Genomic DNA, 17,086 nt, shown 5'->3' with positions numbered 1-17,086 from the left:
TGGCATTGGGCTCCTGAGGTGAGGGTGGGGAGGTACGCTTTCGCTCTGCTCCCTAAAGCCCGTCACTGCAGGAATGATCGCGCTTGAGGCAGGGAGCTGGAAGCTGGGAATGACTCTCCAGACAGGATGGACTTTCTTGAAAGCCCCATGACTCACTCAGGGCTGTGGGCCAGGGTCTCATCGGCCCAAAGCTGTGAAAGTAAAGAGTGAGCAGTCGGGTACTGCTACAGCAAAGGTGTGGAGGCTAAACCCAGACCGTGGTGCAGGAAAGTGAGAAGCTTCTTAAAAGTCCTTCCTGCCCACAGTCCTTGGGCCTTGGGTGAATGAAGGGGGTCCACGGGTTTGGGACTGGCCATTGAGGATGCATGGAAGGCAGGGTTAGGGCATAGAGGGGTGAGTTTGGGCCTCATTGGCCCTGAGTTACAGCTTGGAGTGGGCTGGAACCCATTTGCCTTGGCCTTGATCTCATGCCACCGAGTCCTCAGGGGCCTGGGAGGGGCACACCAGTACAGGCTCTGAGTGGGAAAGACGGACTCCTGCCCTGGCCCTGATCTCCCTTCCACTGGGTCCACCTACTATCCTTCTGGCCTCTCCATCCCTCCAGACGGCCCCTCCTCTGTTCCATACCATTGTCTGAGTCCTCAGCAGGTTAACCCTAACTCCTCTTCCTTGACAAGGAGTCTCCCCGACTCCTATGCATCTGGCAGAACCCTGGCTCCGAGGCTCTCTCCTCTGTAAAGCCTTGATGTCCCTCACATCAAAGGAGGCAGTCTTGTTCCTCCCAGCCTTTCCTTTAGGGAAACTCTTTGCCCCAGCCCATATGGTAGGACAATTGTGAGCCCCAGGTAGACTGTAAACCACATCTGCCCTCAAAGATCCCCCAGGCTGGAGAAAAATAAAGCTGGATACAGACATTCCCAGCCTCCTGCGTTCAGGGCAGGGCCAAAGGAAGGGACAGAGGTTAGGGGGGCCAAGGAGGTGAGTCTGAAAGGCATCCTGGAGTGGGGATGGGGCAGAAATTGTGAGAACGGGGGCTTTGTGGAATGCATAGGAGGGCAAGAAAGAGACAGGGCAGAAATTATATATATGCTTTGGAAGCAAGAGAGAGCATGAGGCTTCAGGGGACTGTAAGGAGGGCAGAGGATGTGGGGCTGGGGCTCCAGATTGGGGGGGGGTGGGCTGAGATGGAGGAGGATTGTTCCGTTCCCACTTCCTCTGCCCTGAGATAAAAGGACAGTGCTCCTTCTGGTAAACATCCAGGGCAGGGGTCAGATAAACACACTTGACTTGAGATTGGCAAGTGCCTGGGTTACAGCAGGACTCTGCAAGGCAGGGGGCGAAAATGCTCATTTTATAGACTGGGAAACTGAGGCCTGGAGGGCAGGAAGGCTGGGTCTAAGGCCACATGCAGGTGCGATCTGACCGTGAGTTCTGCGCTTCCCCCACCTCCCAGGCTGTCCGCTGGAGGTCTCTTGGTCTCTGCCCTGGCCCTGGTCAAGGGCACATGGGAGTCGTGAGAAGCGTTGAGATGGTCTGTGGGGTGGGGGTGGGGGGCGGCAGATGGTGGGAACAGAGGTCAGGCTCAGGACTGGCTTCCCGGGGCTATGGTTTCCGCTGGGAGTCGGGGAGCATCTATTCTTAGTCTCACACTCAGCCAAGGGCAGGAAGAGGCTGAGGTGGGGGTTGAGGGCAATTGAAGGATGCTGGGTGGACACTGGGCAGGGGCTGGGTCCTGGGGCAGCTGGGTGCTGTGGTGCCTCCAGTCTGCCTAATGGGTCTTCCTGACACCCAGCTTGTGTCCCACCCAGCTCACTTACCCTCTATGCCTCCCCAGTGCCCTAGAGCCCAGCACCTGGACTTGCATTCACCCCTGCCCAGGAAGCCCTGCAGAAGGAAATGGCAACCCACTCCAGTATCCTGGCCTGGAGAATCCCCACAGACAGAGGAGCCTGGTGGGCTCCTTTCCACGGAGTCACAAAGAGTAGGACACGACTGAGTGAATTCCACTTCACTTCACTGCCCTGGAAGCACTTGTTGCCTTTTCCTCTGCAAGGCAGGCCCAACTTCCTTCTCTGTCCGGCAGCCCTGTCCTCCCAGGCCTGGCAGGGCCCTCCCCCAGGGAACCTTCAGAGCCCTTTCTGGGACCCCTAGACCTTGAGCCTCCCCTGCCCCAGCCTGAACCCTTGCCTGGAGCAGCTCTCCTCCCTTTGGACTGGGGACTCCTGCTAAACATGTGCCCAGCTATTCGGGGACATGGCCGCCTTGTTCCCCTCCCCCCTCCCCCAGACCCCAGAGTCTCCCTTGGGGTCTACAGGCCACCTGGATTGCAGAAGTGAAGTGAGGAGGAACTGAGACACTGGGACTGGGAGGACTCCTCTTGGGGCAGGTAGGGAACCTGAGGCTGGAAATGGGAGGTTGGAGAAGGCTGGGTTCTAACTCTGACAGCTGGTTTCTAGGCTTGAAAACGTGGGCCTCTGTGAGTCTGTTTCCCAAATGGATGTAAATGCTGTCATGTACGGCTGGCGTGAGGTCTGCTTAACGCCTGTAAAGGCCAGGTCATTGCAGCCACACATAGCCTGCATGCTGAGACCAGAACAGGGCCCCACCCATCTGGTGAGCAAGCTCTGCCCCAGACTCGACCTTGCTCCAGGGCCTGTCCTGCTCCCATGACGGTGAAGCAGGCCAGGGATCAACTGGAAGCAGCTGCCCAGAGGATGCTGATTGCTATGGCAATCAGCCATTGATTAGTGATGGCCATGGAGGGTCCCAAAGGGGATGGATGGGGTCTTCTTCCACCTGGACCAAGCTGGCTGGGTGGGCCAGGGTCTGCAGTGGGGAGTGGGTGCCCCTTGACTACGTGCACTTCGTCCCTGAGTCCCCAGGCCCTGCTATCTAGAACGTGTCCGCTGATGTATGAGAACATGTGGGGCAGGGCACATCAGTGGAGGCCAGAGCTGAACCAGAGGCTCCTGGACACAGTTAAGTCAGGGTTGGGAGATGACTGGGGGACCTGGGGGTGTCAGTCTCAGTGCTGGGGACCTAGGAGCAGATCACTCTCTGAGAGTGGCCATCCTGGGCACGGTGGGGTGTGGAGCCCCCACCCCTGATGCCAGGAGTCCCCCAGGTCCTGACAACCACAGTTGTCCCTAGACACCGCTGAGCATCGAACCCTGGGTTAGGTGAACAGCTAAGCACCCCCTGGGGTGTTTAGGAATGCACCCTCCTTCTGGGGGGTGAGGGTAGAGGGCAAAGATGGAGGAAACCCTCAGATGACAAGGAGCTCCCTCGGGAACGGTTATCGACTATTTTTAGGGGTTGTACTTGTTTTCTAAAGGTCTTGGTTGTTTGGTGTCTTAGTTCTGACAGATGTACTGTGGTTACACAAGATGTTAGCCATGTGGACAGCTGGGTGTGGATATGGGCATTGAGGGCGGGAACGCGAGACGACCTCTGCAGCATTTCTGACGATCTAAAATTATTCTAAAATAAAATGTTTCTTTAAAAAACATGCACTCTCACAAGTAGACCAATTAAAGGAAAATAAACAAGATTTTTCTCCCCCCACCTAAAAAAATCTTTGTAGAGAAACAACCTGAATTGTACATATTTCCAGATGAAATAAGGTGTCTGGACCACGCTGTCTGAGTAGTGGAGGCAGCCCTTCAGGCTTCTTCTCACTTGAGGCTGGAAATGTCTCCATAAGAAATTGTTAAAAAGCAGCCTGTTTCTGGGGCGGGGCGGGGGCCGGCCTGGGGCCCCACTGGCGCTCTGTGACCTGGTGAGAGATCGTACCTGTCAGACTCTCCACTGTCCCCATCCAAGACTCGGGGACAAGGAGGGTGGCTCTGGGTGGCATCCTTAAGGGACAGGAGAATGCCCAGGCCAGACGGGGCCCCCGGAGCGGCAGCTATGGAAGGATATTGCTCCCAGACTTGATAGTGGGCAGTAACGGGACCTCCGTGCCCATGGGGAGGAGACTGACCCCCAGCCAGCACAGGGGGTGAGCTAGGGCACCTGAGAGCTCAGACATCCCTGGATGGCCTCTTGGGGAGCATGCACTCAAGGCCCTGGAGCCTGGGTCCCACTGGTCCCACACCCACCCGTCAGCGACCTGGGCCAGTGAGTGCCCTGCCAGCCCTGAGGCCCTGACTTGAGATGGCTGATGTGGGGTCTGTCTCACTTGGGGCTCAGCGTCAGCCCAGGGACCGAGGTCTGGCGACACCTGCCGGGTCCCCTGGGCTCTGAAAACCCCCTAGCAGCCCCTCCAGTGTGTCAGTGCCACAGGCCCACCTGTCTGTGCGTCCCCTCAGCTTTCCCAGGTAGGCTTCGCAGGGAAGTGGGACCTGTTCATGCAGGGAAGGGGGGGGGCGCCCTGCGAGGACCAGGCCCCGCCAGGGGAGGCTGCCGGCTCTGCACAAGCCCTCTCTGGGTCGTGGGGCTCCAGGAGGGGTCCTGGCCATCACCGCCGGTAGCGGTAGCGTTTGAAGTGGAACCAGAGCTGGAAAATGCCGTTGGCAAACTGGCAGCGGAAGCCGTGGCGGTGCGAATACTCCCACTCGCGGTTGACGATCTTGAAGGCGATGTCCTCGTAGGGCGGCCCAGCATGGAAGCGGAGCGTGGCAAAGTCCTTGTTGTCGGCGCAGGCCTCTAGGAAGTACTCGGGCGTGGAGCGCTTGTCGATGAGATCGGGGTAGAAAATGTTGAACTTGTAGCCCTGCACGATCTTGGGTGGTGGGTTGTCGAAGTCGTAGTGCGTCTGGTTGTACTTGTTCCACTCGAAGCCGGTGTGCACGCGGTTGAAGAAGCGCGGCTTGCGCGGCCGGTACTTGTCTGCCCACAGGTAGGCCTTGCCGGTCAGTGGCATCTCCACGCTGAACTGGGCCTCGTCCTGGCCCATGCCCTCCTTGGCTCGCCGGAAGAAGATGTCCTCTGCACTCTCGCTGGCGTCGCCTGCAGGGAGTGAGGTGGGGGGCGCGTTACCTGGGACCCCGGACACCCCCCTCCGGCCTCCCTGCCTGTCACACTCCCTGCTCCCGGCCTGCCTGTCCTGTGCCCCCTGTCCTCCCAGGTGGGCACCAAACACCACGTGTCCCCTTGCTGAGTTGCCCAAAGGGCCTGGTAGTTAGAGGCCCGCATGGGGACATTGGATCCGGTCTCCCCGAGGCGGTTTCTCCTCTGTGCCAGGAATGATGGCTGCCCCGGGAGGCCCAGGCCCTGGCCCACGGGCCATGTAAGGAGCTCAGAGCAGAGCCGGGCACTGGAGGTAACCACCACCATCCCTGTGTCCTTTGGACAAACAAGCAAGTGAACAAAGGGACACTCAGGAGAGCTGGAGGAGGATCCAAGCGGGTTCAAGGACAATGCCCCCTTCTCCGCTGGGAAGCCCTGCCCTTGCCCACCCCATAAACAGGGAAGCCCCACCTCTTGCTGCACCCCCACCGCGCACCTGTGACCTGAAGCTGCTGCCGCGACAGCTGCAGGCGCTGCAGGTCCTCGTCCGGCTCCAGCACGTGGGCATCCAGCGGCAGCTCATGAGCTGTGAGCAGCCGCGGGCTGTACTTGCCGGCGTCATAGTCGTCTAGGCTCTGCTGGATCAGGTCCTCCTCCATGAGCACCGCCTCCCCGTCCGCCTCGCCCTCCGCTGGCGTGGCCCCTTCGGCCTCCGGCTCTGCAGGGCCGCCCTCCGAGGGCCCAGGCGGAGTTGGGGCTGGGTCCTCAGGCTCCAGGCTGCAGAAGAGGGCTGGGCTGAGCAGGGCCGGTGGCGGAAGAGGGTCCTGGGGAGCAGGGACAGACAGGCCAGGACTTACCTGTGGCCAGGAGATGGTGGCTCCTGCTTGAGGATGGGGAATAGCGGCTCGCTCTCCACGCCCTGCTCCTGCTTCAGCTTGTACAGCTTCTGCCGCAGCACATCCTGGTGCCGCTCCCGGAGCCTGGGGGGCAGGCCAGGCAGTCATCCGGAAGCCCCATGGGGAAGGCCCCTACCCAAGATTTCTCATGACTCCCAATTTGCAGCAAGGACCAGGTTGAGGGCAGCAAGGGGCTGCAGCACAGACACCAGGAGGGGGCAGGTCCCTGCCCTGGGCCGGAAAAGGACCACGGACTGGTGATGCTATGCTAAGTCACTTCAGTTGTGTCCGACTCTGTGTGATCCCACAGACGGCAGCCCAACAGGCTCCCCCGTCCCTAGGATTCTCCAGGCAAGAACACTGGAGTGGGTTGCCATTTCCTTCTCCAATGCATGAAAGTGAAAAGTGAAAGTGAAGTCACTCAGTGGTGTCCGACCCTCAGCGACCCCATTGACTGCAGCCCTCCAGGCTCCTCCATCCATGGGATTTTCCAGGCAAGGGTACTAGAGTGGGGTGCCATTGCCTTCTCCGAGGAAGAGGATAAATTTAGAAGTGACTGCATTCTGTGGCAGACAGGAACTGTGTTTACACGATGGTCCCATCACGCAGAGAATTCAAACACTGGGAGAATGGAGCCTGTGGATGGGGCAGGCAGTGGCCTCTGGGGCTTCCCGTGATGTCTATTAACCCAGGAAAAAAAAGACCAAGTGCTCAGTGGAGGCTGGAAGGAAGGCGGGAAGGCGGCTGGGAGCTGGTGGGGGTGCCCCCAGCGAGGCCCCACCTGCTTACCTGGCACGTGCCATGTGGGCCCGCAGCTGCTGGAGCAGGCTCTCCCAGTAGCCCATGTCCAGGTTGGGGCCTCCAGCCCGGATCTTGCCCTCGATGCCCTGGAAGATGACCTGCAGCTGGCTGTATGTCTTCCCCTTGAAGACTGACTGCACGTCGGAACTGACTGAGGCGTTGACCCCCTCTCGCCGCTCACCTGCAGTGGGGCAGAGGTGGCTCAGGTAAGGGCTGGGCCCAGGCCCTAACCCCTCACATTTGAGAGGCCCCAGATAGCGAGGCACAGGCTGACTGACCCCTGTCCCTCACACTGGCTGGCTTCCTTGTTTGTGGCTCATCAGACAGCAAGCTGTGTACACTCCCGCCCAGCCCCAGGGCCTCTGCACATGCCATGCAAGCTTTCCACCAGCAGTAAGTTTTCCCCATGAAGCTGGCCTCCTAGATCCCAGCCATCCTCAGTCCTGAGACAATGTCCCGTCCACTGAGAGGCCATCCACAGTCACCAGCCTCCTCCCTTGGCCTAAGGGCCTAACTCTCAGTTTCCCAAGGGCGGGGACCTCCAGCTGCTGTTGGCTTAGCACTGTGCTGGGCTGGGTGAATGTAGGGCAGGCAACCAGCTCATGTTCCCTGCTCAAAAGCTGGCTTCTCCAACCCCTGCCAGTGGACAGAAGGTCAGTTAATCAGACAGGGTCAAGAAGAACCCAAGTCCCTTCAGCCAACCAACGTGGGACCCTGCAACCAGCAGTTGGGCTCCCAAGCAGCACTGGCTTCAGTGGGACCTGTAGGACCAGCAGCCTGGCTGTGGTCTCTCGCAGGTGCAAATACATCACGGGACCAAAACCGAATCTGGCAGCAGCCTTCACACCCAGCCAGGCAGGACCGTGTCCTGCACTGACTCAGATATAAGCCAGGCCTCTGCCTGTTGACACAGTGAAAACTTAACAATCCACAGAAGCCACAGGCACTAAGCCACTGTCTAAAGGACCTAAGGGGGCTTTAACAGGGTGGGGAACTGAGGAGGCCACAGGGGTGTCCGAGGACCCACTTTCTCCTGCAACCCTACTGTATAGTGAGGATTCCCCAGCTACAAAGGTGAGAAGGGGAGGTGATGGGAGGGGAAAAGAAAAAAAAAGGAGGACTTTCCTGAAGGTCCAGTGATTAAGACTGTGCTTCCACTACAGTGGGTTCAAGTTCAATCCCCAGGTGGGGAAGTTCCACATGCAGTGCGCCTGGGGGTGGGGCAACAGGAAAGAAAAAAGAAAAGAGAAGGAAAAGAAGGAAGGAAAGGAAAGGGCCAGTTTAACTGGAAAGGGGGAAGGCTGCTATCCTCAGGGCTCTGGGAACAGTGGGGTCACACCTCTCAGCTCCCCTCCTCTCTCAGAAATCAGGCCCAAAGCAAACACACTTGCTCTTTGAGGACACCTGGAGCCACCTGGGGCCCCAACCACAACACGCAGGGGGAAAGGGGACAGAGGGGTCACTGATGCAGTGGGGATGGGGAGGGGCCAGGAGGGGCCATGGGCCAGGCACTCAGGGAGCTCTGGAAACGGGGCGGGGGTACGGGACCAGGGATAGACACTTGGCACAATGCCCCTTCACTTTCCTGCGGCCTTGGGGTGGGGCTGTGCTTCAGAAAGAAAACAGCCAGAGCCAAGCTCCAGCCCCAGCCCTGCAAACACCAGTGAGGGGAGAGGAAATGCTTCCTGACATTTGGGACACCAACCATTTCCTGCCTCGCTCTAGAAGTTACTGGAGGGTGCAGGGCCAAGCTGCAGAAAAGAGCCGTGGGGTCCCAGAAAGCAGGGTTCCACTGCTGGTGCGAAAGCAGGAAGCCCTAGAAGGGTGGTGGCGGACAACCCCACCCTCAGGGGAACAGGGAGGAAGGGCCCAGGGAGGGGGGCAGGGGGCCGGATGGGAGCCTCCCAGGTGTCTGGCCCCCTGAGGAGTGAAGCGGAAGGTGGGGTCATTGGTGAAAAATCCCCCATGCCTTCCATAGTCCTGAGCTGAGGCGTCAACTCCATAAAGGTGGATGCTGTTTTGAATGTTTGACGACCGTGTGCTCACTTCTCTTCTGGAAACCCTCCGGGAGGTTGTCCCCTGTGCACAGGAAGAACACCCAGGCTCTGGGGAGGCTGCTGACCACCCCTGGTGGCCAAGCTACTCACTCACCGGCCTGGGTGTGCCCCTAGAGTCATGCCCCAGGCTGTTATCCAGTCCAAGGGGCTTGCGGCACCTCTCAACCAGCACCTCTGCCAACCAAGCAGCTGTTTCTGGACGTTTCTCTGTTGTTGTTTTGGGGTTTTTTTGGTCGTACTGAGAGGGTTGTGGGAGCTTAGTTTCCCGATCAGGGACAGAACCCGGGGCCTGCAGCAGTGGGAACGCTGGGCCCTAACTGCTGTGCAGCCGTGAAAGTTCTCTGGACATGCACTGCTGATGGCAGAGCCCCTTCCTTTCTCTGGGACTCACTACAGGATGCGCCCCAAGAGGAGGGCTGACAGAAACACAACTCCACTTTTGAAGATAAAGGATGCTCCTCCTCTAAGAGGAAGGAAACAGCCCCGACCACCCCATCTGAGCAGCATGTACACAGGCTCAGGGGACACAGGGCGCCTGTCCCTCAGCTGCCGTGGGTGGGCAGCGAGATACGGGGCTGAGAGCTTAGCGACACAGGCTCAAGGCCCCCAGGAGCTGGATGCCGTTAAAGCCAGTGGCTTCAAGGGGCAGGGGCAGTGGGGCTCCTGTGGTTGCTGGCAGGCTTTTATAACGGTGGCTCTCAACCACAGTTGAACCTGCTTCCTCTCAGGGGCCACTGGGCCATATAGGGAACATCTGTGATTGTCACGACTGGGAGCTCTTGGCACTGAGTAGGTGGGGGCAGGGAGGCTGTCCACACACCACAGGGCCCAGGACAGGCCCACAGAAAATGGTCTGGGCCCAGATGTGAGCAGTGCTATGGGGGGAGACACTGTTTTAGAGTTTATCCTCTTTGCAATTATATGCATGTAATCATTTTGAAGAAAAGAAAAGCAATTAAAAAGGAACACAGATTTCCTTAGTGGTCCAGCGGTTAAGACTTGGAGCTTCCACTGCAGGGTGCATGAGTTTGATCCCTGGTCAGGGAACTAAGACCCCACAAAACACATGGCGTGGCCAGAAAAACCTCCCAAACAAGAAAAAAGCCCTCCATACAGCACAGGTTCCTACCAAGTGGAGTCGGGTCCTGTTCTCACTGAAACAGATTGAGCCTCCAGTAAAAACTTAACACCCAAACAGAAGAGTCCTACTGGTGCTGATACCACAGAGCCCAAGTGTAGGCGATTGTTTAAAGGAAGCCCTTGACACTGCTGGGTGAGACTCCCCCACCAGCAGAAGAGCCCCTCGCTTAGCACCAGCTGCTCCTGATGGCTTGCAGAGGCCTGATGAGGCTGTGGCTACCCCAGGGGGGAGGCAGAGACTTGCAGAGAATCGGGTCTTCTGTGGAGCCACCTGACCTGCTCCTACCAGACCCAGAGGTGCGACACTGCTGGCCTGGCCCACATTACCTGGCCCCTTGCCCGAGGCCTCTAGCTTTCGGAGCTTGGAGATCTCGTCCTCTGTAATGATTGTCATGTCCCTCCAGAAGTCTGCGTTCTTGCCCTGCTCGAGTTCCATGTAGACCTGGAGGAGGGGGCACGGCTGGTGTGAGGGCATGCCTGGGGCCTGGAGGTGGTGGTGGTGGGGCACACCGCAGGGCGCACCTGGATGTCCTCTAGCAAGTCCTCCATGTCAGCCACCGTGAGGCCGTTGAGGAAGGTATAGGGCTCATGCATCTCCACGGCCAGGTCGTCATCCTCAGCACTGATGTACTTGGCCAGCAGGTCGATGGGCTTGGCCCGTCCGTCCCGGATGCGGATCTTGGACCTGCCAGGGAGCAGAGGGCAGAGTCAGAGCCAGGGCCGCGTCCTCACTCCCAGACTGGGAGCCAGGAGAGGAGCCCAGCCCGCTGTGGGCGGCGGTCAGGGAAGGCTTTGTGCAAGAGGAGGCATCAGGCCGAGAAGCAAGAAAACTTGGAAAGCACAGGCCCTGAAAGAGGCAGAGACAGGACAAGGTGGGGTCTGAAGAACAGTGGGTGGGCCATGAGAGAGGAGCAGAGAGGACAGCCCGGGCGAAAGATCTAAAGCCTCAGTGCTGTGCATGGGGACGGGCATCAGAGGCTAACTCTGTTCCAACCCCAGAGAACCCTGTGACCAGGCGGGTCTGAGCCCCTGGGGACTGTGGGTAGCCAGGTGAGTAGGGGCCAGGCCTGAGGCTCGCACAGCCCACATGACCTCAGACAACTCTTGACACCTCAGGAGCCTCGCTTTCCTTGTTTGTAGATGAAGCTGATGAGCAAAACGCCTCAAAGGTTGCGGACAGCCAGGGCCTAGCCAGTCAGGGCTGGTTGGTACCCTCTACTCAGCCGTATGTTTGTACCACCCGCAGCACCTGGCATCACGGGGTGAGAGTGCAATGATGAGGGAAGCAGACAGAAAGTGAGTCAGGATGGGCCCTGAGGAGGTGCGAGGTGCAAGCTTGAGGGCCAAGGGGGCAGGGTGGGGAGCAAGGGTGGGTCCCACCCCCTCAGGTCCAGGAGCAGGGGGCGTCTAGGAGGAGGAGGGGCATGTCCAGGAGCAGGAGGAGGGGCGAGCCCAGGAGCAGAAGGGGGAAGAGGAAGGGCAGGTTTAGTAGGAGCAGGGGCGGGCCCAGGAGGAGGAGGGGTTGGGGAACCCAAGCACCGAAGCTTGGCCTGCTGCAGGTGAAAGTTGTCTTCCTGCTCCTCCCAGGTCTTGAAGTGCTCCGCCTCCTTCTCTCGCTGCAGCATCTCCAGCTCCTGCTCCCGCATGGCCTTCTCTCGCTCCCGCTCCAGCCGCAGCTGCTTCACCTGAGGGCACATGCAGAGAATGAGGGGGGGACAGCAGATGACAGGGTCTCGTGGGGTCTGCCCTTATCCTCTCAGCCTGTGGGGTTCCCCAAGGTTTGGGGGGCGGGGTACTGTTCCTGGCGCCTGGCCCCAGTGGGCTGGCCCTGGACACAGGAATCCATCCAGGGATGCCTGAAGCTCTGGACAGACCCTGGGGCAGAAGGGAACCCTCTTTCTACTAGAGACACAGTAGCTTTAGTGGCCAGGGCTGCTCTGGCCACCCAGCAGGGAGGGCCTTAGAATAAATCCTGGAGGCCAGCAAAGCTGAGGTACTGTCACTGCCTGAGCCTCTGGATCCAGCCATGCCTGAGGCCAATCTCCCCTGAATTTTCCACGAAAGCCAATCAGGTCCCCCTGGACTTAAGCCAGGGTGAGCCAGACTCACTTTCTGTCTGCTTCCCTTGGATCCCTCAGGAGGGAAGCAGGAAACCCCAGGACGCCCCCACCTTTTGCAGCTCCAGACGGTTGTCTTCCTGGATCCTCTTGTTCCGCTCCTTTAGCTCCTTCTCCTCCAGGTGGCTGATCCCCTTCTTCTCCAGGGCCTGGAAGGGCCAACCACACTCCCGCTGAGACAGATGCCTCCTCCCACCACCCTCCGTGGGAACATCCAGCACAGCCTCCTACACTTCATAACTGCTCTACCAGGTGGGGACCCACCAGGCCGAAGCACCTGCTCTGCTGATGTGGGGTGTGAGGCTGAGGGATTCGGCTGCCTGAAGGAACTGCGGCCTGCAGAATCGGCTCAGTCCACTCCAGCATCATGGAGCTCTGTCTGCCCTGACCATGGAATCCCACCCTGCATGTGATGCTGAGACCCTGTTCTCCCATTCTGCCTGAGGTTAGGCTGGTTCTGTGGGTGGAGGGCCTGAAATTTTACACCATAGGAGAGTGTCATCAGAGGAGAAGCCGGCGGAAGCTGGTGTGTGTGCTCGTGCAGGCACACAATGTCAGTGGCAGGTACAACCTGGGCACATGCACTGGGAATGCTAAACAATGTCTTTGGAAATAAGCTGTAACCAGTGTATGAAGCAAAAAGACAGAAAGGACTGGCAAGCAACATGAGCAGGACTAAGGGCCCAGCCTGGCTGCCCGAGGCTCACCTTGTTCCAGATGAAGGTGCCCAGCAGGTTGTTGTCACCAAAGGGGTTGTCGGTGTTGGTATAACCCATGTACTCCTCGCCCCAGCCCATCTTCTCCCGTTTCTTCCGCTCCTTGGCCTCCTTCTTGGCCAGCCGGCGTGCCCGCTTCTCCTCGGGAGTCTCGAAGGCCTTCATCAGCTCCTCCTGCTGCTTCCGTTCTTCGCGCAGCCGCAGGCGTTCCTGCAGGCTCTGTTGCTGGCTCAGGGCTGCTGCCGCTGCCTCCCGGGGGCTCTGTGAGTGGTCCCTGGATGCGGAGCTGGACGCTGAGGAGCCTGGGGACCAGGAACATGTCCGTTGCCGCCGCTGCCGGCGAGCCCATTGGCCCCGCTGCTGATGCTGCTGCTCATCGCTTGAGTCAGACTGAGAGGAGTGGTCCTGGGCACGCCGGTGGGCAGGAGAGGGGCTCTGGGTCTGCCTGCCTCGCCGTGGTCGCTCCTCTTCTGAATCCGACCTGTGGAGGGAACCCGTGAAGCTCTGCTTGCCGCCAGCTGGCCAGTCACCTGTCCCACTGCCACTGACTGGGCAGGCACCTGTTGGGGGCCAGGAGCTGGTTTAGGTTCTGGGAACATAGCAGTGACCCAAACACTGATGGTCCCTGCTTCTGTGGGGCTCACATCAACAAATGTGACACTAGATGGGACCATGAGCCACTAGAATAGTGACAGTGCATTAGGGCGTGCAGAGGCCAGAGAGGAGCTTGCTAAGAAGGTGACATTGGAGGAGTGTCAGGGAGCTACGGGGAGATCTGGAGAGAGTGATGGGGCAAAGGCCCTTGGGCAGGAATTCATTTGGCATATTTAAACAGCAGCAGGCAGGCCTGTGTAACTGGAGCAGAGTGAGTGAGGGGGAGAATGGGAGGGAGGGCAGGAGGGCAGGTGGCCTGGGCCAGATGGTGAGGGAACTATAAGCTCTGTCCAAGGTGTCCAGGGGGTTTCCCTGGTAGCTCAGTCGTAAAGAATTTGCCTGCAATGCAGGAGACATGGGTTTGATCCCTGGGTTGGGAAGATCCCCTAGAGAAGGAAATGACAACCTACTCCAGTATTCTTGCCTAGAGAATTCAATGGACAGAGGAGCCTGGTGGGCTACAGTCCATGGGGTTGCAAAAAGAGTCAGATGCAAATTAGCAACTAAACAACAATAACAAGGTGTCCAGGGAGGGTTTACAGAAAGAAGGTGGTGTTTGCCGGCTCTATAGGACAGGCAGGAGCAAGACTGGCGGGAATACAGAGCCTTGACAGGGCAGGTGAGGCGGGCAGGCAAAGTAATGAACCCTGGGGATAGATTCTTTAATGTTGGGGGCCTTTGAGCAACTAAATCTGTCTTTATTTTGTCCAATGCTCCACCCATTAAGCTCACGAGAAAAAACTTACACCTTGAAAACCAATTATTTGGCATTACTTAAACAAAAACTACAAACTTGGTCAAATCTTCATAAATGACATTGATTTTCATGACCTATCTAGAGTGGCTGATTCTTGTGAGCAACTAAAATCTTAGAAACCAATAGGTGACAATAACAATTTATTGCTGCCCACAAACCACTGCTAAAACATCAACATTAAACGTTAAACCAGAGTCAGCAAACTTTTTCTGTGAAGAGCCAGATGGTGGATGGCAAAGTAAGTCAACTCGGCTATCACAGGGCAAAAGTGGCCCATGAACAGCACATGAACTAACTGGCATAAGTTTATTCAATAAAATTTTATTTCTAGACACCAAAACTTGAATATCATGTACTTTTAATGTGTCATGAAGTACTACTCTTTTGTCTTTCCCATCCCACCCCCTCCCCTCGACATTTAAACATGTAAAAGCTATTCTTGGTCCTAGGCTGTAGTTTACCAAATACTGGTTTAAACCATCTCTTTACTATTTTCACTCCGTTTGTCTTCCTGGAATTCCTGGGTGAAAGTGATCTTATGAGACTCAAAAGGAGGGTGATCTCAAACCTAGAGGGTGATCAGTGGATGACAGTGGATGACAGCCACCCTGGCTATGGTGTGGAGAACAGGCTGGAGGGATGGGGAGACAGTGCATGCTTCCAGAGCCCCTGTGGAGATCCTTAGGGCACAGATGACAGAACTTGGATGAAAGTGGGGCAGGGACTGCAATTTACAGGCTGAGCCAGCAGTAGAACCCAGCTCTGAGAGTCAGTCCCTATCTCCATGCTGATTCCCTTGTGTTGGAACAGATTCAAGCAGACTCAAGCCAAGTCTGGTCAGGTGCCCCATCTCCAGAAGAAAAGGGCTGTGGGCAGATGGGAAGCTGAGCAACAAGTCCGAGGACTCAACCGAGTCCTGCCACCTGTCATCAACGGTTCTTCTCTCTCACACCCCAGGAACATGTGTTGTCACTTTTACTTCGGAAATCCCTCTCAAATCTACCCACTTTCTCACTGTACCTTCCCACAGCCTCCCCTCGAGAAAGCCATCATCATCTGTTGCCTGGACAACTGTTACTACGTTCCTGCTCCTTGGTGTCACTCCTGCAGTCCCGCTGAGTCCCTTCTCCAGGCGAAAACCAGTGGGAACTGTGCAAGGTAATCCAGACATCACTTCTTGGTTCGAAATACTCCACAGCTCCCTGCTCCCCTCTTAAATAACTCTCAAATGCTTCAACGGTACACAAGCCTGCACGATCTGGTCTCCCGCTTCCTCTCCGACCTCATCGATTCCCCAACTCCTCGCTCCTGGAGCCTCTCGCTTTCCTATCGCTGCCTGGTCAATTCCGACGTCCTCAGACGTCCCCCTTTTCAGGAAGCCCTCCCTGACTAGCTCGAGGGGCTTTCAGCTCCCCTAAGGCTGGAGCTGGACCTCCAGCGCGGCTTACACAACTACCCTACCTACGATCCCGACTCCTCCGCCTCCGTCTGCGTCGTCCCTCGTCGTCTCGGCTACGCCGGTTTCGCCGCCCATGGCTTCCGCTCCGACTTCGGCTCCGATTCCCGCTCCAGCTCCGTTGCCTTCGACCCCTGCGACCAGCCGACCGCGAGCGCGAGCGTGTATCCCGACCCATCGGCTGGGACGGTGGCGACGGCGCTGACACAAATACCCGGGACCTGTGCCGGGGGCCTTCCTCGCTTGTGGCGCGTGCCTGGTTGCCCCGCCCACGCCTGAGCAGGGAGATTGGAACCCATCCTGTCGCCCCATGCCGCGGGGACTTCGACCCTCCTTAACCTCTCCACTGTCCTCAGTGTGGCCTAAGTGATGGACTCCGGCCGGACTGTCGCCGCCAGAATTTGGGATTCGCTCTTCAGGCAATACTAGGGGCAGGCCCAGGTGGGTCCTAGCGCCTTAGCGAATCAGAGGGGCAGCGGGCGGAGCAAATGCGAAAGAGGACCTGTAAAGGGCGGGGCATGGGGAGGCGGGACCAAGAAGCCGGCCTAGAGAGGACGAGGAGCCGGCATGGGAGGGGCCTAGGAGGCGTGGTCAAGAGAAGGCGGGGTCTCTGGGGCGTGGCCTAGGAGACGTCTTGGGGGCGAACTCTCGCTGGTCTTGAGGCGGGGAAGCCTCCAGACTGTAGGTTTAAATCCAGGCTGCTCCAGGAGACCAGGGGTGGGTGCTGGTATGGAGACCGAAAAGTCTTAGATGATGGGCTGATCCTCTGTGAGAGTCCTCATCATGCTACACCACTGCCAATACCTGTGTTTCTTGGATTAAGCTTTGAAAAAACACTTCCATAACGTCTTAAGTTCCTCATTAACTCACTTTATAGATTGGGAAATTGAGGCTAAGAGAGAGAAAGTCACGCCAAAATCCCGCCCCCAATGAGCCAGTGTGGAGCTCATCGGTGGCCCATCCGGCTTTGTCCTGTGGGTGCTGGCAAACCGTGGGAGGGCTTTGAGCGGGGAGGGATATCAGGGGTCTTTAGGTGGAGTCCCTGCCGTTAGGCAGGGGCAAGACCACAAAGGGGTGAGAGTGGAAGCCCGAAATCTGGAGGAGCCCAAAGTCCTGCTCTGAGTTCCCCAAACCCCACCCCCAGGGGATGGTGCTTAATTCTTTAAGCCAACTCTTTAAATGTGTAGAACACAACTTCCAGACACCATCCTAGATGCTAGCTTTGCATATTCTGCTTAGTGCTGCAGCGCGGGTTGGAGGGTGGCGGCATGGAGGCAACCCTTGATAACTGCCTGTCTTGGAATGTGGGTTGTCCTGGTGACAGGCTGGCCCAAAACGTTATTTTCCCCACCCGGAGGCATCCTTGAGCATATCTCCTCTCTGACCATAAGGGGAACATAGTCGTGATCGCCTAGTCTCGTGTACCAACGAGCTGTGCCATCTGTGTCTGGGATCAAAACTGGGTTGTCAAGGGCTTGCTTAGAGACAGAATCTTGTCTTAAATGCAGTGTTTCTCAAATTGGGAGTCAGGGAGAAATATTT

At 57.7% G+C, this 17,086-nt stretch overlaps 1 protein-coding gene across 2 annotated transcripts; it reads right to left on the bottom strand.

Moving 5' to 3' along the window:
• Positions 1 to 3,530: 3,530 nt before the first annotated feature.
• On the bottom strand, positions 3,531 to 16,321 carry CACTIN (cactin, spliceosome C complex subunit). 2 transcript variants are annotated; one of them, XR_011567561.1, is made up of 11 exons: positions 15,550 to 16,321; positions 12,669 to 13,158; positions 12,015 to 12,110; positions 11,384 to 11,529; positions 10,367 to 10,529; positions 10,172 to 10,286; positions 6,636 to 6,828; positions 5,808 to 5,930; positions 5,447 to 5,727; positions 4,291 to 4,950; positions 3,531 to 3,775 (listed from the first exon to the last, which is right to left on the bottom strand). XR_011567561.1 is itself a non-coding variant. In XM_019964482.2 (10 exons), exons 1-10 carry the CDS (start codon positions 15,720 to 15,722, stop codon positions 4,460 to 4,462), a joined length of 2,271 nt encoding a protein of 756 aa, XP_019820041.2. In that variant the 5' UTR covers positions 15,723 to 16,321; the 3' UTR covers positions 3,531 to 4,459. The 2 variants fall into 2 exon arrangements, 1 of the variants encoding a protein (XP_019820041.2); XM_019964482.2 differs by having other exon boundaries at positions 3,531 to 4,950.
• Positions 16,322 to 17,086: the final 765 nt, after the last annotated feature.

The sequence above is a fragment of the Bos indicus genome, chromosome 7, assembly GCF_029378745.1.
Source record: "Bos indicus isolate NIAB-ARS_2022 breed Sahiwal x Tharparkar chromosome 7, NIAB-ARS_B.indTharparkar_mat_pri_1.0, whole genome shotgun sequence".
NCBI classification, from domain to species: domain Eukaryota; kingdom Metazoa; phylum Chordata; class Mammalia; order Artiodactyla; family Bovidae; genus Bos; species Bos indicus.
The sequence above is the reverse complement of the archived record's forward strand: the minus strand, read 5'-3'. Positions and strand labels throughout refer to the sequence as shown.

Excerpts from the sequence above, each read along its gene's own strand:
- CACTIN (XM_019964482.2), bottom strand. The coding sequence starts at position 15,722 with ATGGGTCGGGATACACGCTCGCGCTCGCGGTCGGCTGGTCGCAGGGGT. Across the intron at positions 11,530-12,014 it reads ACCGTCTGGAGCTGCAAAAG|GTGAAGCAGCTGCGGCTGGA; the intron begins GTGGGGGCGTCC and ends ATGTGCCCTCAG. Across the intron at positions 4,951-5,446 it reads GCAGCAGCTTCAGGTCACAG|GCGACGCCAGCGAGAGTGCA; the intron begins GTGCGCGGTGGG and ends CACTCCCTGCAG.